Source organism: Anthonomus grandis, chromosome 3 (assembly GCF_022605725.1).
Source record: "Anthonomus grandis grandis chromosome 3, icAntGran1.3, whole genome shotgun sequence".
Taxonomy (NCBI): Eukaryota; Metazoa; Arthropoda; class Insecta; order Coleoptera; family Curculionidae; genus Anthonomus; species Anthonomus grandis.
The window spans coordinates 26,388,216-26,415,507 of NC_065548.1; the positions used below are offsets into that span (position 1 = coordinate 26,388,216).

At 28.9% G+C, this 27,292-nt stretch overlaps 1 protein-coding gene across 2 annotated transcripts in view; it reads right to left on the reverse strand.

Annotated features, from left to right (window-relative positions):
* LOC126734365 (uncharacterized) overlaps positions 1–27,292 on the reverse strand; it is an 81,511-nt gene that overhangs the window by 12,113 nt on the left and 42,106 nt on the right. Inside the window, exons 1-4 of one of the 2 annotated variants that reach the window (XM_050437952.1) lie at positions 24,872–25,017; positions 22,509–22,680; positions 22,169–22,455; positions 21,890–22,084 (exon numbers count right to left, since the gene is read on the reverse strand). In XM_050437952.1, the coding sequence (XP_050293909.1) occupies positions 21,890–22,084; positions 22,169–22,455; positions 22,509–22,680; positions 24,872–24,896 (679 nt within the window). In that variant the 5' untranslated portion in view covers positions 24,897–25,017. Of the gene's footprint in view, positions 1–21,889; positions 22,085–22,168; positions 22,456–22,508; positions 22,681–24,871; positions 25,018–27,292 lie in introns of those variants that run through there. The other variant, XM_050437953.1, reaches the window with a different exon arrangement.

Genomic DNA, 27,292 nt, shown 5'->3' on the forward strand with positions numbered 1-27,292 from the left:
ATTAAAAATTTGCTCAATAAATTTGCGATATGTTGTTTATAAAAAATGTAATAAAGTTAATAAAGATCCTGAAATGCTGAGTTATCAAAGATTTGTTTTTTTAATTATTACTGTTGTGGTCCAATATGTTATCTTAGTCACAACCAAACTTGCACTACGATTTTTTTTCTAAAAAAACCTCGTTAATATCTTAATTATGAAAAACACCTGGGCCGGGCGTGTGTCGTTTTCATCTGCTATAAGAGATGAGGGTCGCTTTCACCCTTCGTCAGTCTTTTTTTAGGATTTAAGGCCTGACTGCCGGGTGATTCGCGCTTTGTGCATTAAAATATGCTATTTTTGGGCTAATGTTTACGTTGCCTCTATGCTTAAAGTATTATAGGGTGTTAAAAAGTTACACGAAACGTATAAGGCCTTTTATAATTATGATTTTGGAGCTTACATATATTGTGTTTTAAAGCCCGATATGTTTTGAAAACAATAGTTTTTTCTTTAAGCAGTAGGAAGAGTACTTAGAATAAGCGCTAGCTGTAAAGATAAAAGAGGGTCTGGATACGCATGTTTCCAGCTACTCTATTGCTTCTTTAGTAATCACGTAAACAGAACAGATGGGAAAAAGTGGAAATAAAGTTTAAATACTCAAAAGAGAAGATGAAAAGATGAATTGTAAGGCACTAACAGCCAAACAGTCTCTGATGCACCTAAATCTCTTAATGGACCCGTCCTGCTCCACCGAGGGTTACCAGAAGTCAAAAGTCTTGGAAAAACCAATGAGAATATTCAAAGACCTAATATCGATGTGTAAACTGTAAGTGTTACTCAGATATTTGAATCTAAGTGCTGGGCACTCCTCGATAACGTGGTCTGCAGTTTCATCCCCCTCCGAACATCACTGGAATTCTACGTTATTCGCAATACCTATGGTGTGGAGATGGCGGCTTAAATGCCAGAGTCTGCTTAAAAGACCTGTCCCTAGCCGGGTTTTGCGTTTTTTTAAGCGAAGTAGTTGTCTGGTGAGATAGGTAGAGGGCCTATCTATGTGTGCTTTAACCTGTCTTATGCCAGTGGTTCCATACATCTTCGGAGTATCCATTTGTCCAGCAAACCTAATTGAGGCAACAGCTACATATTTACAGTCTACAGCCCACCTTCACCAGTTTTTTCAGAAGCTTTATGCACTCCAGTACGCATTTGCTAACTTTTTTGGCCATAATGGCCTTAAGGGCAGCGCTGCTGTCCAAACAGATTGATACAACAGCATTGCGATGTTTTGTTATTTTCTGTCCCTATTTTAATACAGCAAATACTTTAGCCTGGAAAATAGTAGCGTACTTCTCCAGAGAGTATGCCCTGCTGGTATATGGGGTCCCAGCATAGAACCTTGCACCTGCTCTGTTCTTCACTCTGGAGCAGTCTGTATACCAGATGATCCCCCCGTAGGCCCATTGGAGTCCTGACACTCCTCTCTGCCTGCAATATGGGTTACAATCCACTGTCTCACGTAGCGAATAATTTTATAAGCCATATACTATAAATACTCATAATAAGGAAGTCATAAGCCAAGGCACATAGGATAAAGGCAATTCTATTATTCCCTAAAGACAAATAAAAACAGAATACTAAATAGTTAAAAAATCAATAAGATATAAGGAAAATTGAATAGAAATATTAAACTATCACAAAAAATCACAATTTTGAGAAATTTATAAAAGAACTGATGATATAGAAAAGAATAAATAAGTTCAAGTTTCATTCTTATATTACTATCTAAGTCTAAAGTATCACAAAGAATTATGATAAATCTATATATTTGGTATGTAGTTGTAAAAAATATGAATAATGCAAAAGTAAAAAATATAAAAATATGACAATATGAAAAACAATATTTTCGGAAAATTTAGGTAGAAATTCTTTATTATATCTGAATTCGCCATCTAAAGTGAAATAAGGAATAAAAAGAAAAGTCTGCAAATCTAAAGTTAGCTTTATAATAGCGTAAGCTGCTCAAAGCATATCTCCAAAAATAGAACATACTGGCCGAATGGAAGAGAACTACCTAATTGAATAAAACGAAAAATTATTTCAGTTCATTCAATAGTTTATGGGCTATTAAATTAACCAAACTTAAAAATGGTGATCAGTCGAGCCATTTAATGGACTTCTTCTACTCATATATATTTAATTTTGGAACTTCATCTTCATCGTAAAATAACGATATTTTTATGAACAATTTTGTTACCATATTTACCCACGTAATTACTTTACTAAATCTGTAATTACATTGTTTAAACTGTTATAACTTAAACAAAGTCTTAATAGTGTCGTTTTTAATAAAAGAGTAAACCTTAAGGTAATTAAATTATTCCTTATTTGGTAATAATAATATGAAGATATTTAAGAATTCATTTACTTGTGAATAAATTTTAAACTTGTGATATGTTTTATATATACAGGATGTCCGAGAAAACAGTCCACCCTAAAAATCTGGAAAAATCAATTGTTTAGCCAAAAGCGGCTGAACATCTGTAAAGCCATCCTCTCAACCCCAGAGCCAATGTCAATTTTTTTAAATGGGAATAGGGATCGAGTGAAACCTTGACATAAAGGTTATTTTATTTCATACATTGCCCTATTTTTATTTTGTCAATTTGTTCTCAAAAAATATGAATAAATGTGGATAAAAAATCAAACTTTTTTTTTTAAATGAACAAAATAAAAAGTATCTATATTAGCGAACATTTCGGTTCATTCAGGCTTTGTGCCAAAGACTCTGGTTTTTAGATGACTCCTTAAAAAAAATCCAAAGGGGTAAGATCGGGAGATCTATGAGGCCATTCTACGCTACTTCTCCGGCCAATCCATCATCCAGGAAGTTCGTCGTTCAAAAAATGACGAACAGTAGCAGAAATTCCCAGTAATTTTCAGCATTAAGATTTGCATTGATAAAAAAGGTATGATCGAGGATAAAAAATGGTAACAATATGATCTCCTAGGATACCAACCTATATATTAAGTTTTTGAGGTCGCTGCGTACGTGTTACTCGTTTACTTAAATAAATGAGAATTAATATCGCTCCAGTATTGACAGTTGTGTCTATTAAATTCACCATGTAAATAAAAGAAGCATTCGACCGAGAAATAGATATTGTACAGCAAATTTCTCTCACGATTTAAACTATCACTAAAGTACTCATAATATTATACACGACGAGCAAAATCATTTTCATTTAGCTCATGTAGTAGTTTGAGTTTGTAGGCATGATATTTGTGTAATTTTAAAAACGGTACTTTTAGACACGCTAGAGGCGGTAGCAATTTTTCGAGCAGATTTATTAGGTTCCATCACACGAACACTGCAACATGACCGCAATTTTACCACTTCATTTGTCACTGGTTGCTGAACGTATTCTTTTCTGTTTTGTTTTGACCAGTTTCTTTTTCATCAAATCGATTACATAAGGATGATTTACTCTTTTATCTGGATGTGGTAATCATAAATTATGTAAAAATTATTAAAATCACGTGCTGCTGCTCTAGCAGACCTATTTTGTTAATAATAAAGACCCATCAACCCAATTCTTTCTTGCAGCGTATAAGCCATTGTTATCATTACTGTCAATATCACCAGGACTAGATTAAACAAATACTTCATGCTGCTGTTCTTATTGCTGATGCTTACCTCAACTTGAATTTTCGAAATATATTTTTTTCTTGATTAGATAATTATACCACTGGATAATTAAAAAAAAGAAAATTTGTTCAGGCAACAAGATGGGAAAATTTAAACTTTTGAAGAAAGTCAGCCACGCTTATTCATATTGAAAACAAACTGATAAAATAAAAAAATAGGGCTATATAGAGAATACAACTACCAAGATTCAAGTTATCACTCGATCCTATTCCCATTAAACAAAAATTAACATGCGGGATCTCGGGAACAGGGGGGGAGGGCGACGAGATGACGTCAGAGAAATGCAATTTTCGTTAATAAATGTCCTCCCCCAATATTACATTTGACATATTTAGTCATTTTTGGCTAAGCAATTTGTATTTCAACATTTTCAAAATGGACTGTTTTGTCTCGGATACCCTGTGTATTCAATAACCTATATAGTCATAACCATCTTGCCACTGCTTCTGTCAATATAATTTAAATACCACTTGCAATATACGTACATTCTATTCCAATAATAGGCAGCAATTCAAAAGCCTCGGAGCATCTGTATGTTTGCCGTACAGATCGATACAGAATTGTACAGGCCTAATAATATGGCTCGACTGGATAGCATACTTCATTAAAGCAAACTCGGTCCAGTCGGCAAATACAAAGCATATTATGGATCATGTGAATCGCTTATATACTCCTGATGCTCGCTAAATATGGATTTTTTCAACCCTAAATCATTTGCTTTTTTATTTGGAGTGTAATGGGTTTGGCATTGGAAATTAAGGACATGGAATAAGTTAATATTAAAGAAAAATAATTTTCTGGATAAAATTACTTGTGCTTCCAAAAATACTATGTTACATGTTTGTATTTTAATGAACAAATTTCTTTTAAAACTAGACTGTTTTATATAGCTTCCGGTACGAGACGTTTTTAGGGAAACAATATGTCATTAGGTCCATTAAGGCCTTATTATTCGACATAATGGGCCTGCTTTATGCTTTCATCTCCTCCTATTTACTTCAAATGAAGAGGACGATTAAAATCAAGCTGGGGAACGAGAAATTGGGAGCATCCGATTTTTATTTTCGTCTTTCAATTTCGAAAGTTTTAAATATTGTCCGTATATCAATTTACATTGTCTTAAAAATCCCATGTGATAAAAGAAATGTCTTTTTAATCCATTTTTTAACACCGACTGTCTTAAGATGCTTTAAACTAACAAAATTTACGAGACAGTGTGGCCTCTAAAAGAGAGACTTCTGTGGAAATCATTAAAAGTGAAATTCAATCCTTACAGGCGCCTGGTCTTCGTTATTGACACACGTTTTTTTCTGTACCTAACCAGAGGGTTTTGTTAAATTTGACCATAGTTTTGTAACCTACAGGTTTCTTGAGAACGTAAGACAAATCATGAGATTGTACAGAGTGTGCACTTCTGAAAGATATTTCGGTAACGTTATTGTAGAAAAATATCTCAACATATTGTGTGCACTGTATTTCTAAAATAAGGCTTCCTTAGTATTAATGATAGAATTTTGCGATTTTTATGAATCTATGCCACTTTTTCATTAAACTTTTGAAGACCTATAGAAATGTGCGATATTTTCTTTGAAAATAAAAATATTTACTTTTAAGGGTGATATAATATTTTATACCCTACATACATAGGTTAAAAAGAATTAAAAACTAATTATTATTATAAGATAGATTTACGCAGTATTCAATGGTGTTGTAAAAAAATAAAATATAGATATGTCATTATCCAGAAGATATGACCTAATTTCTTTTAATGGACACCCTAAAGAATTAGTTATTTCTTCTGATAAAAATTATATATAAAAATAGGGAATTAAATTAGAATAATTAAAATAATATTTACCGTGAGAAATACCATCAAAGCAAACCATATTATTTCATAGTAAAAATATCATCAAGTAGGTTTATGACCAAAAGCCCTAGTGCGTTCAAATACTTTATTAATTTCTTAAAGATGCGAGGCCTTTATCCACATATATTATGTGTGTCCTTTAGTACAATTTCAAGAAGAAGTCTTTGAAGCACAAAATAACTTTGTATGATTTGATAACTCTTCATATCCTTACAAAATTCTTTGTATTTTTTCAATTTGATCATTTGAATTAATACACACTAAAGCATTCCTAAAGAGTAGAAAAATTCTGAAAGAATCAATATTGTTGCTACTTGTAGAAATATTCTACTTTTAAATTAGACAATTTAAGATAAGACCTTTTTCTGAGACATTGCTGCTTAAAAATGGCAATATTTTCGATATATTTTTCAGCTAACTTTGAACCAAATGAAGATAATAATAAAGAGAATATTCTACTTTTTGATTTATAAAAACTCTTTTGGCGTGGGCTTTTCTACGACCAGTTTTTTGGGTTGTTTTTTGCTCTCCTCAATAAAACACTGTTTTTAATGCAGTTAAATATTTTAATGATAATGATGTGAAAGTAATTATTTATATAAAAAGGAAGGGTACAACGTGCACACACGACTTGAGTAAAAACTAAAGTGTCTTCTGACAAGAATAACAGACAAACCTAGTGGCGGGGTTATTAAAATTATAGTATACGTAAATACATTGGCGGACTAATTTGCTCTTCGCAGAGTCTTGCGAAAATGAAATCATAATTTAAATAAAAAGAATAAGTAAGGTCTAAACAAAAACATTCCTTATAGTTTATATGATTTCGTACAAACTGTTAACTAGAATCCTGCACCAATAAGAGAGAGTAGAATTAAGAGCCGTGTACTCTTAAAAATAACGCTGCTAATGCATTAAAAACTCACTCCACACCACAGCAAGCCCCATATTTCTATGACCTTCCTAAACCTTTGACCTATCACCAGCTTCATAGATTTGCTAACATCGGAACATGCCAAATGAAGCATTATCCAGCGAGAACACGGAATCTCTTGTACGAAACTCAGTTTATTTCGTCAAACGCCTTCAGGTCACTAACGTTAGACTCACCGATAGGCTAGTAAGCTTGATGATGTTAAGAGCCTTTATACAAATGTGCCCAGCGGAGAATCCCTAAGCATCATTAAGGAAAGAGACTTGTAGAATGCATTGGGCTTGAGTGATTAGTGGCAAGCTTTAAGAGGTTTGGTCTTCATAATTCCTACTTTCAATACGAAAAAATTTCAATAAAAAGGATGAGTTTTACACCGGGCACAAGGGACTTTAAATAGGTTCATCGTTATCTTCATTGGTAGCCAATATGTCCATAGAGCTGTTCGGGAAACACGCTATAAGGACTGCTGAATCTAAACCCACAGTGTGACTTTGTTATGCTGATGACATAGTTATTATTTGGGACTTAAGTGATACAGAGCTAGCAAACTTTCTAAAGCACAATAATAACATTATATGATAGAGTTGGAAGCTGAGTTAGTACTACCCTTATTAGACGCTCTTGTAAAGAACTACAATGAACAGCTAAGGATATCAAACTATCACAAATCAACACATGCAGGACAATACCTACATTAGAGCTCTAATGATTCTGGTTTAACAGAGGTGGCAACCATTAAAACTCTGTATAGATCGGCAGCCACAATATGCAACAACAATGTTGACCTCAGTAGGGAAATAGAAAACGGTTATTTAGGCAAACTAAAAAAGAAAACGAAATAAAGAAAAGAGCCACAGCAACTGAAGGATCAAACAGGATATTTAACGATTTTGTACATCAATAATTTTTTTTTTGTCCGGAAAGAATTAGGAGAATTTCTTCGAAAATAACTATACGAGGAGACCAAGCCAGAATGATTACTAGATATCAAAAGCTGCGTATCCCTGTGAATGTGGAGAGTCAGCGAATAGGAGAGGTTTTCAGATCAAGAATCACATAATATGCTTGGTCCAATGGTCACAATATATATTAAACAAGAACCAATATTTTATGCAAGCAGCAACATTGAAAAAAAAGACGATTCCTAGAAGCAGCTCACATCACATAAAACCAAGCGATTTTCAACTAGGCTGATAATGGTCGGAGATACTTTCCAATCGAACCGTCGTGCTAAATTTAAATTAAAGACAATTGAAGTTCAAAAAATTATATTTTGCTAATATCTAATTTAATAGAAAGGAAACATTTTCCTTGCATCTCAAAAACAAAAGGAGTTAACTTAGTTTTAAAAGTAAGTGATACCTTTCTATCAAATAACATCAACATTACGCCATTAACAATGATGACAAATCATAATCAAAATCAAAAATTTGAATGAAATTCTATTTTGGTAATTTATAGGTAAAAAAATACTCAAAGATCGCTAAGAAAATTGTCCCTTTAAACAGAAAAATATATTTAAACTGACATAAAAACAAATAGTTTGGTTCCTTTAACAATATTCTCATCAGTGGCATTTTTAGCACCTAACTATTATTGTAAATTTTCTGTATATATCTGTGCCTTTCAATGACAAATTACATTTTTATATTCTTTAGATATATGAAGCAAATGGCAAATATTCCTAAGATGTAACTTAAACATTAGAAATTTCAAACTTACGTAACTCCTACTTAACGATAAAATTATATTAACTGTGATACTAATGTATTTTAAACTACAGAGGCAGTTTCATGATTAGTAATAAAACTAAAGTATTCATAATTTAACCAATTTATTGCCTTTTGATAGTCAATAAAACTATAACATGGCTTACATATTTTTAAGAAAAATTGCGATATCTTAGTTTAAGAAAATGTTTCAATATTTTATAAAATTTTATTTCTTCTTAAATTACATTGGGTTACAAATAATGGGTTCTTAATTGTTCTTGGAAAGCTGGAGGTCATTTACAAAGTAATTTTTTGTTTAAAATTTATATTCGGGGTCCAAATTAGCCCAGAATTACAGATATATTAAAAAAAACGGCGTTTTTAATCATCTTGGAAAGTTATGTAAAAAAGTAATGATTAAATATTACTAACAAAAAAGACACCATTTGAATAAAGCATCAGCAATTTTTATGGCAAAAAACCCATAATTAGACCACTATTTGTTTTTAAATTTAAAAAGAAAAACCCAATGTAAATGCAACTAATCGTAAACGACAGCTCAAAGGCAAAGTTGGTGATTTTTCAGATTTTGGAGAGCACGGAGTCTATTTTCAAACAATTTAGAATACCGTGGAGATAAATTATCCTGACGCCCAGTTTTTTAGCATGAGCTATTTTAGGTATGCCATCAATTAAAGCGCTATTTATCTTCGCCTTTGTAAGTTATGACTTAAAAAAAAGTTCCTCCAGAGATTCCACTTTTTATATATATGATACTCTTGGGACTAATAATCTTTTTTTGGTTTACATAGGGAGTAATACTAAATCTAAGACTAATAAATCATAAGAGTTTCATTTAAAAAATTTAAAAGGATAAGCTGGTATAAAGTAAAAAACATCCGCCCTTCAAAAGGACCCTTAAGCATCAGTCTTTTTGGAACAGTGCAGTAGCGTCGAAAGCTTTTTTTAAATAATTTTTAAAGATTGAAATATAAAAATTACCATTTTTTGAAACTGTTATATTCTTTGGGTACCAATCTGTTATAATCTTTAAGTAAAAATATACAAAACAGTTAGCGCAAGTAACCCTTACCCTAGGTCCTTTTCCCGTTTTTGTTCTTTCTCTTGCCTAAAAACCCAAAAAACAATGAACCTGCCTCTCTAAATCTCGAGTATCCCAAATAAATCAAAGATGTTCCCCAGATGTGACTTAAGCATACCAAAGATTGTTTTTAGATGACCTGGCCGCACGGTCGGTGTCCCTACGGACTTTAAAACGGTTATTAAAATATTATTGCACTCCAAGACAGATGTCTTCACTTTAAAAGGATATGCAAAAATGTGGGATTTTCGTTGAGGTATAGTCCTTCGATGATGTGTTCGTTTTGGTTAAATTTAACTCTTTCATTATAGCAGTTTATCTGACTCTTTTAAGCCGCCTAAGCTAATTAAGGGCATCTGGCGGGTGTCTTCCAATTCCAAAAGAATATCGTGATTACAGTTTTTAAGGCGGGATTTAACAAAAAACAGTAGCCAGATATTTTAAAAGGGGGATGCTTTGAAATACTTTTGATTCTTGCCGACTAGATATGTTTTATCGTTAATTTTCGTTATATTCACTTGAAAACTTTAATTATCTATAATTGTCTCTTACCGCTGTGTCCGTATTTTTTTAAAATATGACGGCTTTTTTAAGTAACGCTTTTAAAACCATTGAATAACCATTAATTGGAACTTTAGGAATTATTTGTATGATAATTACAGTAATTCTTAGTTTCACACAGCAACTAAAGATAAAAAATTTAGTTGACAAGTTAAATGACAGTAATGATAAATCAAAATTATAGTTTTTAGTTAGAAATTATAATAGATTGTGTAACAAAAATCTTCCAACAACCCTTCATGACACCCTTCTTCGCTTTAAAATAAACTAACCCACTAGACAAGTAAAATGAATCCTAGAAAATCCTAAGAACATCCTTGAAGTATATCAGTAAATCAACTTTTATAAACTTAACTAACTAATTTACTTTATAGGAAATGTGCACTTAAAAAAAGAATTGCCAAAAAAACTTTTATACATAAATATATGAAAAATACCACTAAGGCATAATTCTTAATATAAATATTAAGATCTGAACAAATTCCTCGATTTGAACCATGTCAAGTTTCATTTGAGAGTATTAATTATTGACCCAGAGAAGCTCATGATTAAAAATATATCTATTTCTCTCTTCTTGGGTTTTGAGACAAAAGAGAAAACGAAATCTTTATTCCTTAAAAGAAATAATTTATTATTATTGCAACCGCTATCAAATTATGCTTATTTAAAAATTATATTAAAAATTATTACTACCCTGAATATTTCGTCACCATCTGGTATGGGTGGAATTAAGACTTTAGTAATTGGATAAATCAGGTTAAACTTTAAATAAAGTATTAAAGACAGTTCTCTAACCTTCCAAAAAAAATATTTAAACACATCTGTTAATTTAAAGTACTCTTAGGAACCATATCTGAATATCGTGGTGGTCATTCATTCAACCTTGTCCAACGAATTGAGTAAGAAGTTTCGTTGCAGAAAAAATGAATATCGGTTTGCAAAATTATACTATGATTTATTTAATCATCTAATAATTTTTTTAAACTAAATATAAGTTCTTATATAAAAGTTAAAGTAAAAGTATATAAGTTATATAAGTAAAACTTTAATTTCCTCTTATATAAAGATTTCTCTTCCTGATTTTTAAATTGTATCCTCATAAAATTAGGTCTAAAAATACTTAAACTTTTAATATGTTTCACCTTAAAACCATAAACAACTCCTCGGCCAAAGATAAAAAAAAAGAAAAAAGTATTTTTGACCCGGAAAAACCTGACATATTATAGTCCCATCTCATTTGTTACATTTGACGTAAACACAGGAAATCGGCATCTCGATCCTCCCGAGTGCCCCCGCCTTTTCGATTTTTTAACGGATATCACGGGGACTTTTCCAAAAATATTTTGGAGATATGTCAATTTACACTCGGGAATTAGTCGTTGTTTAATTGAAGGTTATGTCAGATCAGGTTCGACTGGCGGAAAAATAAGATAAATTAAAGAGTTCAAAATAGGGTCTAGTAGTAATGAGCAAATTTTTGGAAAGAAAGGTTTTCTACGTAAGCCATGCCGAGCCTTCTATCTAAGTTGTGTGACTTTGTTCTATTTTTTAAGACTCTTAATAAGTTCATAAATCTAAATACCAGATCCAGAATTGCTATGTCTATGGTTTTATTGGCTTAGGTACATAGGTACTAAACTTTTCTTTTCAAAAACTAGCCCAGTTACGACTATTTAATTTAATTTTGTACTTTATTTTTTTGAGTTGAGCCATTGAGTCACAACTTGATATCTGAGTTTAACTATTTAAATGAATATTTTGTCTTATATACATTTGTTTATAATTTGATTATAAACAAATTGATATATCTTAATAGCTATAAATAGGATTTTTTTTTGAAGGAAAGTTTGCTAAATTTAATTCTTGGACCAGTAAGTCCATAGATCTGAAAATTCTCAATACACTGCCATTTGGCTATGTTTCATATGTCTTTAAAACGCCGTTATTTTCATTGAAGATTATGAAATTGATTTTCCTTATAAGATTGTTCTCTATATAATTTATGGAAGATTTCATAAAATAAAATCCCAAGGTAACTTGGCAAATTTCAGGAATTCCTGCAAATAAATCTTGATTTAAATCTCAATTAGAAAGTTTTCCTTAAATTCCGTTAAAGTAATGAATGAATCACTCTCTTTTTCTAAGATATCGTCCACTGCATTACTAAAAAATCAATTTTGGTTCATCAGGGTCTTTTAACTTGCACAACAGATTTTTAGATGTACCACATAAGAGGAAGAGTCTTAGGTTAGTAGGACAGATCAATGATGTATTTCTGGAGAGGTACTGGCTGATTTATCTTAGATTACTTGAGTTCATCTATTTAAAGGAATATTTTGTCTCCTATACTACCATTCTAGCATTAAGTTGAAATATACGCAACAAGAGTATAAATCAGCCTATGTGCCTAAATTAACTAAACAAACCACAAAATCCCAATCTAGACTTTTCAAACATTTACAACTATTTCGCTCAGTATTTTATTCAAAGCATGTTTATATATCAGACGCTTTACGAGGGCGTGATGGAATGAAAATAACACTAAGTTGAATCGCGATGGTCTTTTAGATTTGAGTTAGTGACCCTATTTCTGGTTTATTGCAGGAAAAGAACGTAAAAACAGTTTTACGTATCCTGGGAATTATAAAAGCGTATTGACTCTTAACAGAAATTAAAACATCAAGTGATTAATACTTCGATGGGAATGATTTACTGTGAAACACTTAATACGTTTCTCTTGAGCCATATTGTTCTCGAGATGAAGTAGCGTTTTGCTTGTCGTTTTTAGACTATTTTTTGCTTACTTGAGCTATTGAGACTAGACAGAGCCTATTTAGAAGAATTTTTTTGCTAATGTAAGTAAGTGGAAGAGGAAAATATTTGAGTTCTTTTCTTGTTATTTTAAAGATCAATTTATTTTTAAAACATTTAAACAAAACATTAGGATTGTTAAGATTTACACTTTAAAAGGACTTTTTGTATTAATAAGGGATGAAATTGCTTTAAAATTGTTCTATAAAATCTACCTTCTATAAAGAATTATAGTTTAAAACTATTTTTTTAAGCCTTTGAAAATTAAAGAGCACAGCAATGTTGCTTCCTCATTTGGATTAATTTTAATTTTTAAAACTGAAATACTACAGACTTTTTCCTTTTATTCAACAAAAAACTTACGAAAGTACAAAAGGGTTAAGTACGAAAATTAATCGCTTATTTTCAAATTAGAAATTCCGTAATTAATAAAGTTGGTTTTGAAAAATATCTAAGAGTTATAACGTATCCAATTCAGTTATGCATTAAAAAATATTTAGGATTCCACCCAATTGTGAAAAAAATAACATTAGTTTCTTAAATCCTTATTTTAAGATAAATAATTAGAAATATATAATTTATTTGGTACTTGCTGATAAAATAAAGAATAAAGGACGATAGACCTTTAGTATCCAAGTTCATATATTATATATTTTTAAACTAATAAATATATATATATATATATATATATATATATATATATATATATTTTTTTTTTTTTTAACAATTTTCTTGAGGTATCGGTCCTGATGAGGGCTTTTTCATTGTTGAAATAAAATGTTTTATTATTTAACTACTCGGCCAAGACTACCCTCCCTATATATATAATAAAAGATTCATTAAATTTAAAAATTCATTATCATTAAAAAAGTCTTGCAAAAGCTAAAGTAGATTATTTGTCTCAGAAACAAAAGACAATTAATCAGCGGTTTTAAAAAATATATAATGAAAATTATATTATTTTTTATCTTTTATTAAAAGTATTAATTAGTTCTTCAATTTAAAACATTTAAAAAAAATATATGTTAAGGTTTTTCTTATAAAACTTTAAATATCCAATTAATTTATGCATTAAAAAAATATAAAAAGTTCTCTCAATATTGTAAAAGCTAAAGTAGATTTTTTTTAGTCTGAGAAACAAAAAAGAGAGAAAATAAAAATTATTTAATTTGTATTGTGGGATTTTTTATTAAAAATTATAATAATGATTACTTCTTCTATTTAAAATGCTTAAAAACATCTCTTTCAAAATTGACCCATTTTAAAATAAAAAAATCCTCTTATAATGGTGTAAACTCTATAATAAACTAGATGAGTTTTTCAAAAACAAATAAACTTAAAATTAACTTTTAAAGAATGCAAAAACCCTTAAAACATTAACCCAGATTTAACGTTAACAATAATAATCCATACACGCGACCAAGAAGGAAGCAAAAGTCAAAATGAACTTTTTAGAAAAAAAATCTAAATATACACAATGGCATACACATGGCTCGGGGCAATATACCGGACGGGTTAGAAAATTAAATAAACTCACATTACGCTATAGGAAGTCGTGTGACACAAGGCGGAAACTATGTTTACTTTCGAATTTTCCGCGGTATAGTAGACCGGGATTTAGTTTATACATTCTAAACTAAACTAATGACACATCTGGTGGATTTTTTGATGGATGTACGAGTAATAAAATTATAAAGGCTGACACTACACTGCTCATTTTTTTCTTTAATCTTTATGAAGGTAGATGTCAAATTTTTAATTCATGGATTTCAGGCTGGAGCATGTGGAAAAATTCTTTGAAGTCATTTGTGATGTAATTAATGCAATTTTAGCTTATTTAGGTGTTATGCAAGAAATTGATTATATTATTAAATTTTTTTAGAAAGGACATGAAATTCTTATACAGTGCTTTCATTTCAAAACGATCCACCCTTAATAACTTTCTTAAAAAAAAAAATTAGATATACAGGGGGACGTTTAATTATGCATTTACTGAAGTTCTGTCAATCACCTCCTCACCTCCAGCTAACCTCACTTTAATATGTCAAATGGGAACCCCCATCGTATGATACATCATAGTAAGGAGCGTAAAATTCTCTATTCAACGGTACCAAAAAAAATGAAATCGGTAAATGTGTAAGCAAATAGTTAGCGAAAATGTAAATATACATAACATAAATAATACACCACCTAGTGCTTAAGTGGTTTAATCTTTTAATTAAGGTCCCCACTCTATTCCGATAAAATTGTTAAAAAATGTAGCTAGAGCGTTAACGAGAACTTTTGATGGGCTATGTACAAAAAAGCCTCAAAAGCTCCATCGCTGTTTGTTTATTGTCTAAAGCTCGCGCGTTTTAAAAACAGAATTAGAGACGCGCAGCCAACAAAATCGATGAAATAACAGACAACAACGAAACATTAATATACATTACATTTTGGGTGGTCTTTGTCAGAATATAAATTGAGTTTTTTTTTAAATTGTCTATTGCTTATATTAAGATCAAGTTGCTTTTGCATTGATTTAATAACTTTTTTTAAGTGTCTAGTTTATGTGAATAATTTTAGTTAATGGCCAAATTATATGCTAATAATAGTTTAATATTGGCGAGACTATGGCACTATAAACGTATCATTATAATGAAATTCTTTGCCATCCTTCATAGGTGAATACGTTGTGAATTATAACTGACCAAATTGACTTTTTTAGTTGCCATCTAGGATTTTTCGATGTGGTCTCATTAAATTTAAAAGCTACTTTACATTTAAACGGTTATTTTTTATTTGCTTATCTTTTTCATTCTAAAATAGAATTAAAAAATATGCCAGAAATACTTAAAATAAACTATTATATAATTATAGAGTGCAGACCAGACAGTATAAAATTTCAACCACAACCCCAAGTCAAAAGCACGTGTGAAATCCAAAAACACGCGAACGGATGTTTTCGCATTAACATTTCTTTAATTTAATAGAACAAATAAATTGCATGAATATGGTGTACATATTACATTTATTCGAACTATTTTCGTTCGTTTTGCATGTTTTCGTTGTGTATGTATATACATTATATCGTAAGATGATATGCTGTTGTATTTTTGGCACTTTGACGTGGATGCCGTACACATGCTGCCGAAGCAAGGTTGATTGGATGAAGTTCTGAGAATTTCGTGTGTTAGTATCTAAATGATTCATATGTTACCAAGAGTAAAGCAATTAGAATGATTTCTTGAGGGGCAAGTGATTCATATTTCGCCACTTTTAAATAAAATCTGGCTTAAATCTGTTGTAACTGACTCACCTGACCGTTAAAGCAGCAGCACATATAAATCACAATAACAACCACCAGATTAAACCAAAAAAACTCAGCTAGGCAGATTTAGGTTCTATTGACACAACGTCGAAACTCGAATAAGAAATACTAATAAAAGAACACGCAGGGTCCCATAATGCAAAAAATAATAATAAAGAAAAACAATTGACGGGCACCATGATCGTCTACCAATAGAAGTGGGGATCTGGCGTCAGCATATGGGCTTTTCGACGTGACTCGGGTGTATATTAATTTGAATGCGACTTTTTAGCATAGGATATCCTAAATAAGATAAATATTATAATAAATTATGTATTGAGTGGACGTGGAAATGGGTATAATATCAAAAAGTTATGTTCGAATCATGTCGAATATTTATACATACAGATAAGAAAAAAGAACAATTACTTAGAACATTAAATCATTTAATTTTTCTATATTACTTTTAGTATGGTGCCGCATCAGTTGAGCTTTTGTAATTCTCTATTGCTTCCTTTATATTTTTTCTTGGTAAAATATCCTAAATATTTATACTAAATTGTATATGTTATCTGGGGTATTCTTACTACATGAGAAATTATGACAATTTCAGTTTATATTTTCATTAAGTTTTGCTATTTAATGGTTCTCGATAAAACAGATGTAATCAAAACATATCATTTTCATTACCTTCATTAATTAATATCTTGTAATAATCGTTTTTTAGTACCAAATAATTTCGATTTTTCTTTTTATTATTGATTCTACCTATTTTTAATATTTCATTTATCAATATTTTTTTAATTCGTCTTGATCTAAATATTCCTAATATTTTCTTATTTTCGCATTTACTTTTTCAGATTTCCAATATTTTAAAGAACTTTTAAGATTTATATTTACTTATATTTATGTTATTAATTTTTTTAAATATATTGTCTCGTTTTTTTTTAATAAATTCTTAATTTTCTAACTCTTCTAAATTTCTGCCATCCGTCTTAAAAATCTCTGTTTACTTTTTCGTCATTTCTCGATTTTTGATTCATTATCTGTGGTGTTTGCAACTTGTTGTTTTAGGTCTTTAATTTTATAATTTATCTTTTTCTTAATATTTTCTTCACTATATATCAATTTCTTTTTTATTATTAAATGATTTTCCTTTTCTTTTCTGCTTTTAGTTTTACTTTTTTTAATTAATTTTCTTGATGTTTTATGACCCTCGACTTAAATTTTTCCAATTTTCATTACATTTTCTTCTTCGACTTTTCAAATCTCCAGAAGAAATGTTTATCTCGTCAACTAGTTTTTAATCTTTTTAATTAATTTAACATTTTCTTTATTCTTCCTCTGACATCCTTTTTTCTAGCTCTTTTTCACTTTAATTTATAGTTTTTTCCTGTTTCATCATATGCAACATTTGTAATTGGCGCTTGGTCTTTGAATTTTTAATCCAGTTTTCTTTTATGCGTATTTTATTTATTAGTAACTTGCTTTTTTATGAATTAGGTAAAAAGAATATGAATTACAGAATTTTTTTGAAATATTGAAAAGCTGAAGAAGAAAAATATGACAATTGAAAAATGAAGGTGAAACCAAATAAAAGGAAAATAATAATAAGAGAAAAAATCAAAAGAGACACCAAATGTCCCAAAAAATTAGAAACGCTTAAGAAGTAAAAACAAAAGCCAAAAAACTGCAGAAAGACTATATATTAAAAAAATACAAAGTAAAGACAGTGAGAAAAATGGCAATTTACTAAAATACCACAAGAATGATAAATAAATGAAAATACTAAATAAAATAAATAACGAGTATAATAAAAATAAAGTAGAAAATTTTTTCAAAAAATTAAAATGTTGGAAAAATTATAAATAAAAGGACATATTGGGAAACATATTTAAATTAATAAATAAAGTCATAAAACAAAAGGAAATGTATAAAACGAAAAAAGAATCAAAAGGAAATAACAATAAATCATGAAAGCCTAAGTTGATTAAACGAAAACGTAATAAAATAAAGTTCTAGTCCTATTTGTTATTCAAATCTGAATTCATTATATTTTATTTATAGCTTGTTAGTATATGTCTTATTTATAATTTAATTGCAATATAAGATTTTAGTATCTTGTAAAGATTTTCATATAAAAATTAAACATATGACCCGTTCATGTTATGGTTACTAAACAAATTAAAGCTTAACCGCAAAATTAATGTTTAAACAGCTGACGTATTTTACGGATATGCACCTTATTATATTTATCATTGGCGTCCAAGAATAAATAATTAACCTACGTCAAAATCCTTTGTTATTAGTCAACATTGTTTACTGATACAAATAGCTATTGGTTTTTAATTTTGTATGGGTATCTTTTTGGAGATATAAGGCAATTGGAAGCAATTTGTATGGTATTTATTTTGAGAATGGCAGTTGATTTCTATTTGTGTACATAATAATCGGAACTTCGTACCCAATTATGTTATGCATACCTTATTAACATTTTTTCTTGACTTTGTGTATTTAATTCTTAGTTTTAAACTTGCGTTTTGTGTTATTTTACTTTCCCAAAAATAGTTAAAAATATTATACCTTCAAGGACAAACCATGTATATCTATTTCTTCAAAATATTTTAAGAATCTTTATCTAAATGTGAAAAACAAATATTGATAAGTAAATAACGGTCCTTAATGTTAAATAAAAAAAACATTAAGTCGTATCGCCACTTCCTGAAATACACCCTTACGTACGATCACGTACGAAAAATTAATAAGCACATGTCCGAGGCGCTTAAGGAGGTGAATATACTTTCCATAAAAAGTCAATAACTGTTGTACAAATGCGAACAGCCAATGGTCCCGTACGAACCAATCAGAAGTCAAGAAGTTATTTCCGAAAGAAATTACAAACTCTAAGCGGGTCTCAGAAGTAATCAAATAAGACTTCCGGTCGCGGTTATGGTTTATTAATTTTTTAATGCGAGAAAGACGAATTTTAATTGTAATATTAAATAACTAGTCTCAGCTCAAGACACGTTTTATAAACTTTATTGCACTTATCAAATGTTGTAAATGGATCAGGTCAAAATCTCAAGAAAATATTACGGATCCAATTTGTCTCAATGAAGCCATTAGTCGGATTACCGCTTGTTGTTTCAATTACTAAATCAAAGTTCAGCATCTTTGCCCCCTTTACTTGTTACTACCATGCACAAATATAAAGTAATTGAAGGATAAATTTGTTTGATGGTTACCGATGATCTTTAAGAAGTTACATTAGTTTAAATATATTTTTTTAAGAAAATATATTTTTCATAGTTTTATAAAAAATATTCTCTTGGGGGCTAACTTCTTACTTTTTTGACAGTTTTTTTCAAATTGAATTGCCATTCTAATTTGTTAACTTTTATAAAAGTACTTTTTGAAACAAATTATTTATGTGTGCGTTAAACATGCTAAAAATTTAAAATTATATGTATATTATCTGTCACAAAGAAATATCGATAAACTAACAGATTTTGCTTACAAATAATTTTGATTTTTCACTTAATATTTAACATAAAGTGTTCAAATATATTATTTGCATACTTGCATATACATACTATTCAATAATAAAAAAAATATTTAAAAACAATTTTTTTTCCGACTTTCCTACAGAACTGAACATATTATGTTTTATGAATTTTAAAGACTTTCTTCCACGGTATTGCTTTTATACTCTTAAGATTATGCTCTCCACAATTTACTTGAGAATTCTCGTATTTTTTGAATAAAATTGTATAATATATATTTTTTTTTCTTAATTTGGGCTTGAAAAGAGCATTGATTTTACAACTTAAATCAAATCTCATACATTATCTTTATTAACTTTTTAATTTTTTCCAAAAAAATCTTTAATTTGGCTTGTTCTTCGTTATAATAAATTTTCCAAATTTCCCATAATGTAATTTCCTCTATAACTTTTTTCAAAAATATGAATTTTTAATTGTATTAATGATAAAATATATTAATTTAGTAAACTTGGACATTGTTGATAAATTCATAGAAATATAAAAAATTTTATCCTGCTTTCATATGAGAAACTATAGTTTTTTTATTATCTATTTGGTAAAAAAAACAGAATATACTTTATTTTTTAAATTTCTGTATTCTAAAAAGATTTAAAATGCTATTTTTATTTTTTATTATTTTTCTATTTTAAATTAAACTTTTTTCATTATAAAAATAACAAAAAATGTCAATTTGTTAAGTTTATAAATTTCAGAGAAAACTTGTATAAGAATTAAATATTTCTTTTAACCAAAATTTCGACAAAAATTTTAAAAAGCTAAGAATTTCTTATCTAAAGAGACTTTTTATTGCACATCTAAAGAGATTGTGAAAAATATTTCTCATACTTTCCTATAAAATTGATTTTACAGTTTTTCACGATTTCCTCTCACAATATGTCAAATAAAGTCAAAATATATTTTTCGGGCATTGCTCTAACTATTAATATAATTAAATAAATTTTATAAAAAAATTAATCTTTTCTTGTGTCCAAAAAAACAAATCACAGTTCAAAACAATTTCAAAACACAATTGTTCAAAATTAGCGTATTAAACCAGTCGTAATAGTGGTCATAATACAAGCCTCTAAGTGCCCGCATGAATTCTTAATGTTTCTTTTTTCAGATTTTAAAAACGTAATACAGATAGACAGTATCCGAAACTTCTTAATTTTTATATATATTTTTTTTCGTAATATTCCAAGACAAAATTAATGCATCAAGTAGATTATGCTGATAGTTGGCTATAGATAAAATTACATAAAATTATAACAGTATCTATCTAATATTGTTGATTATAAGCAGACGTGAGTTTTGTGAAATAATATCGCAAATAATTGCAATGTTGCAATTGACTAAACTCAAAAAACGTACAGTGTATGAGACAATTAAGAGGATAAAAACTGGTACAGAAATAAAACATGGACCAGTTTTGGGAACATCGTGTAAGATTTGCGGAAACAATTTAAATGCATTAGTGAATTTAGAATGACAAAATCTGAGCCTAGGATGAAGCAGGCCAGAAGATTTAGAAATCAACGTAAAAATTAGGTGTCCAGAAACTCTTTACAAAAGCAACGATGAATGGAGTTTAATCAACGTGTTCAAGGGGATAATTTCAGAAATATTTTTATATCTGACGAGAGCTGTTTCCAGTTTGGTGCCACCCATCTCAAAATTCTATTAAGAAAAAATGCTACCATTCAAATTTTTAAATTTCCCACTAAAATACTGCAATAAGTTTGGAGAGCAATATCTCAATGTAGTGCTACACTTCTCTGTATAGATGATGGTATTATTACAGGTGTTAAAGATTGTGATATTTTAAATGGTTTCATTCTTGAAATGGCTCATGTTTTATATCCAAAGGGGTGGCGTTAAGCAGGACAATGCAAGATAATACACTATATTTCTATCTATACTCAAGCTCGGATGCAAGAACAACTGACAATAATTCCATGGCCAGAAGCTTCACCAGATCTTAATCAAATTGAGAACATAGGGGGATTATTAAAGATTGAAGTCCATGAAATAAAGAAGGTTTCATTCGTTCGGTTTTCTAGGCCAGGTCCACCATCACCAAGCAGTATCGCAGTTCCTTAGTTTTTGGTCTACCTAGACGTTTAGTGAAGTATTTATAATTAAATGCAGACTGTATAAGTAAATGAATTGAATTGTTTGTCATTATTTTATAACTCAAATATTAAAAATAAATACTGCAAAATTATAATGGGTACTTTCTAGACAGAGATATATCTATGCTTCTATTGGTAATTTTTTCCTTATTCAACATGCTCGTAATATAATTATTTGTACTAAAGGATTTATAAATTATATGTAATTAGTTGAAACTAGGACGAGAATTATTAAGAAAAAAACTTACCTTTAGTACACTTCAAACAACGCTTTCTAGGATACGACATGTGCCTCAAAGAATGTTCATCGATAGCAGAAGTAGAGGCTACATTTTCTTGCATCATGGGGGTAAAATCATCTTTAAAGCTTCGCGCGGAAGAAGCCACACTATCCCTTGAAGTACTGAAGGTACCCACTGAATGCCTTCTAGGGCTTTCACAGTCTTAAAAATAAAATAAAGACATTTTAGGTTTTTGCATGGGATTTTTTTTCTCATTTGCGACTCAATAATTAAATTGTTTTTTACCTTTAGGGCTAGAATTTCCATTGGAGACCCTCGCTTTAACAGTAAAGTTAGTATATCTAGCGCTATCTTCAGCTAAAAAGACTTCGTCTTCCTCAAGGAGATCATCTTCTTGATGTACTTCCACCTCAGTAGAAAGTAGTAAATACTGTCCGTTTTCTTGAGATCGTTTTAAGGAATTTGAACGACTTGGATGCTTAAATGCTAAATCCGGTGCCATGTCACTTAGGCGTGGTTCACCCAATATTAAGAGTTCTTGATTGGAATCTGCGGAATTGGTACTAACGGACCTAAAAAGATTACGAGAATAGTAAAATATGATAAAATAACGAATATGTTTTACCTCAATAGATTTCTGAGTTCCCGTCTGTTATTGTACCTAGGAGGGGTTAGTTGTCGTGTCAACGACACCTCAGAGGAAGAGCTTTCTGAGTTTCCTATTCGGTTTTTTCTGCGTATTTGGGAAATATTGCAGTCGGGTTCGTCGGTAGGTACTGAGAAGTAGCTAGGGTTATCTGAAATTCATGAAATAATTGAAAACTTTTTTTTCGTGCCTAAGTAAATCGGTATTGGTATGAACGAATTAGTGAAAGTAATAATCATAATTTTCATCAAAATCATATAGTAAATTATACTACAGCAAAGAAATGCAGAATGTTTTTGTTGGGTGTTCAATTAAAAATCTTTAAACTTTACCAATTTTAGTGTCTTAAAGAATTCATTTCATTAAAAGTCATGGTTTTGTAAGTTTTTATAAGACGTATACTTTAATCAATTCAGAGCAATATCAGATCTTAAAATTACCTACATACTTTATTAACAAAAAATTGTTTGTTTCCTAATTTATTGAAGATTACGTCATTATTTCAATTAATATCAATTTAGAAAATTGGATCTTATACGATCAATTATTGAAAAAGAAAAAAGAAAACAGACTTATTTACATATTTAGAAGAAATGTAAACTTAAATCTTTAATGATATCTTTTGTTATATTTAATTCAATCTAAGTCCAGTATTTTTCGAATACAATAATTCTTTATTGATTTAAGGTCTATATTTCCTTAAGTGTATTTTTGTTTTAGTCAAAAATTTAACAAAAAGTTCGTTTGATTTTTTCTAAAGAAAAAAATGAATAAAATCTTATTGAATTTATTACTTTATTTATAATCTTTGTTTCTTATTTAACTTGACAAAACCAAAACTGAATGAGACGTTATACCTAACAAAACCTAGGTGGTAATTTTGGTGCCCAACAATGTGGAATTAAGTTTTTTCTTCCTTTAGGTATTTTTTAGTCAAATATTATTAAATATAAATTATTTCAAGATTATTCCAATATTTTTTTTAGAAAAAGATATGGTTCATAAAATGTATAGAAGAAAATTAAAATTTGAAACAATTTTAGCCTTTAGCATACTTTTTTAAGCAATGCATTATTCTGTTTATTTGGTATATTTTTTACGATTTTTCTATTAACTTTTGGTAAAAAAAGTCCGATTCTTGTATTTTCAAAGGAAAAATCAACCATTTCTGTGTTTTTGGAGTAATACAAAAGCTTTACGTGGGAGCCTAACAAGAAAATACATTATTTGTTTAAAGTAAATGATAAAAAAAACGTTTCCACAACCCTATTGTGTCGATTCGAGATTTTTTACGTTTATTTAATTTTCTTTTTATTTAATAACAATGATTCTTAAAATGAACAAAAAACATTATGAAAAACATCTTAAATTAAAATAAATAACTTATTTTTTTAGGTTTTAATTTAAAAACAAACCTTTCATAGATTATAAATCATTTTTAAATTGTGAGAAAGGACAAGTTTTAAAAGATGCACTATTGCAGATATGAAAAGGTAATATACATGAAAAGTAAAAAAATTAGATTAATATTTTTTCTAAGAAACTATCTATATCACTATCTCATTCAAAATGACAATGAAATAGGTTTTTGTTTGTATGTACATATTAAAAAAATATTTTACAATCTAGAAATTTTTATTTTTGTTTTTTTTTTGTTTAGCAAATATTTATGATCAACATAAGCTGTGAAATAAATAGAACCAATAAATAGTTTTGAATGTGTGAAAGTCTTTAAAAATCGAAATATATTTTAAATTAAAAGGGTATATACATAAAAAAATAATAATAATGGATTCATCTGTGAAATTCCGTTGAATAAAATAAAAAAAAAACAATTAAAAAAAATAAATATGTGAATTAATTGCTTGAAGAGGTTTTCTGTGTATCCTGAACATTCAATAGATTTTTTTTTGTAAAAGTCTTTAGACTTATAAATATAATATAAAGATATAATAAATTTGCAAAATTTAGTTCTATAAAAGCCAGCTTTCATATTATTTAAGGATTCTTTGAACCCTTATTATTTGAAATATTTTTTGTGTATACTAAAAAAAAACACAGGTTTTATTTCTTTTGCTCTCTTTTAACATTTTTATGTAATTGATAAAGTAGATAATAAAGGTTAGTAATAATAATAAATAATAATTTTAAAATATATTTATTTAAGATTGAGAACCAATAAAGAGTTTTTAATGCTTAAAAAAATTAGCTTTGTACAATTTAAACAGTATAGTAAATTAAAGAGAAAGGTTTATTTCAAAAAAGGGTTCATTACATTTATCTACATATATGGAAATAAGAATATTTTTTGAAATTTAAACTAAATTTAAGTTTTTTTTTACCTATAATATTCCTTCCAAAAAACATTTTTAAAATTTCGTTGTAGAAATTAAAAACACAAAATAAACAAAAAAATCCATCACAATCACACACCACACCATCCAAATAGATACCGTAGACTTAAGCACGAACGCTACCGGTATAAACACTCTTTTTTAGGCAACTACTATTTTCTCAACACGGTAAGTGTATACGAATATCCAAAAAGTGACACTCTGAATACTAATTTTCACGGGCTGAGTTGACTTAATCAGGGGCAGGCCTATGAAGTATACGGGTGGGGGAAAAAGCGAACTGAAGAAGTTTACTCAATGATGCAGATGGTGGTACTATGGAAAGACTCGAGATCTGATGGCGACAAAGGTCCGATAAAGGAATCCGACAGGATGAGTGGAAAATGGTTTACGCATTTTAAGTGCGAATCGGTGAGATTGAGAAGAGTTATGAAGGGTGATGGAAACAAGGGGCAAGGAGATAAGATGGCGTGTAAAAATTGGCTGGGAATTCCATTCTTGTTCAATATGTTTTATATTGGTTAGGAGTATGAATATTAACCAATATGAAAGATGGATGTAAATCAAGCAAGAAGGTATATATGAATGGCCTTCATAGGGTCAAAAGGTTTGACTGTTTTACAGTTAAGAGTGATTTTATGGCCTAAGGGTGTTACATAAATAGTGATAGTAGTTGTTTTGTCAAACATAAATAATATTTGTTTTATTTACTTTCAATTGAAAAAATATTATTTTACGTTTTCTATTTATTTTTTCACTATTTCTTGTTAACTTATTTTATGTAATTGTAGAAACTTTATATTTTTTTATATTTCAGATAAATATAGATCATAAAATTAGATTTTAGTGTCTGGATTTCAAAATATTTGCACTTGGAGCGTATATTATATACTGATACAGGCAAATATTAAATTTTTAAATAAAAATCATAGGAATTGTGGTTTTCTGTATTACCTAAATTTTAAATATTTTGTATATCATAAATTCTATCATAATATACAAAATAAATACAGAGTGGCCCACGATAAAGTAAATACTATAATTTCTTTGCTTTTTAAGCAAAACAAATGAAATTTGGTATGTAGATATATTACGTAGATGTTCTTTTTTGACTTATTTTATTGTTTTCCTAATGTCTGGTATATTTTTACATATTTCAATAGAAAATGATATAAAAACAATGATTTCCCACTTTTTTGACCCATGTCTTAAATAAAAAATGTTAAATAAAGTAAGTTGAAAATTTTAAATTTGCGTCAACTAAGCATGGCAAAATAATTTTAAACATGAGCATGTATTTTTGCATTCAATCATTTTTTAAATGTAAATTTTCTTTGCAATCTTTTGATGAAACCTTTACCTGAATTTAATAAGATGAAAATTCGCCAAAAAATCAGCATAGAAAAAAAATAAATCAGAGGGAGCCTAGGATTATAGAATATAGGTAAATAACATATTTAGATTTTTTGCGTGCTGCTGTACAGATTTTTACGAAAACTACATATTGCCATTATACAAAATTACTTGTTAAATAAATATGTTAAAACATTAATGCTGAAAAAATAAGTTTTTAAATAAAAATAAAAATAAAAATAATAGAAGTAATAAAAAAACAAAGCAAAAATTCTACTGGTAATTTACTGCATTCAAAAACCAAAAAGAAATGAAAATTCAAATATTAACTTACAACCTATCAATATATTAATTTTTGTATCAACCAATCAACCTTTTATAGGGTCATTACCGAGAATAATATATTATCGCATTTAGGTAAAAAGAAAATTATATTCAAACCAACAAAAAATAAGGTAAATAACCTTATGGCCTTATTGCTAAATATTTAAATTAATTCAATAAATACAGAGAAAAATATTAAAAATTACTGTCAGACAAATACGTTATCACATCCAAGCCAGTAGCTGGGAAAATATGTACTGATGATGGATTAAACGATCTTTAAAAAGACTACTGAGACAAATATTTAAATATTTGTAAGCCCACGATAAAATATAATAATTTATTTACTGATTGCAAGTTGACAAACACAACACTTGATTAAATCTTTGAAATCAATAAAATAAGCTTTTTTACTTGGGAACATTAACGTTTAAAATCACATAAAAAAAAGTTTCAGAGTTATAGCAAAATAACAACTCTTCCTATTGTCTTGGATAAAAAAATCTTACTACCGAGATTAAATAATTTATGCCATCCAAAACTCTAAAAAGACTCATCAGATATGAACCTTAAGATACTTATTATTCAATACTTTAGGTAAGAATTCAATACTCTAGTCACGATCATATATTCTTGAAAGTGCCGAAAAGTCTAAAACTAACAATTTCAAATAAAGAATGAAGAATTTTTAAAGAAGATAAATGTTACCGATTCTTGTGTGTTAAAAGGATA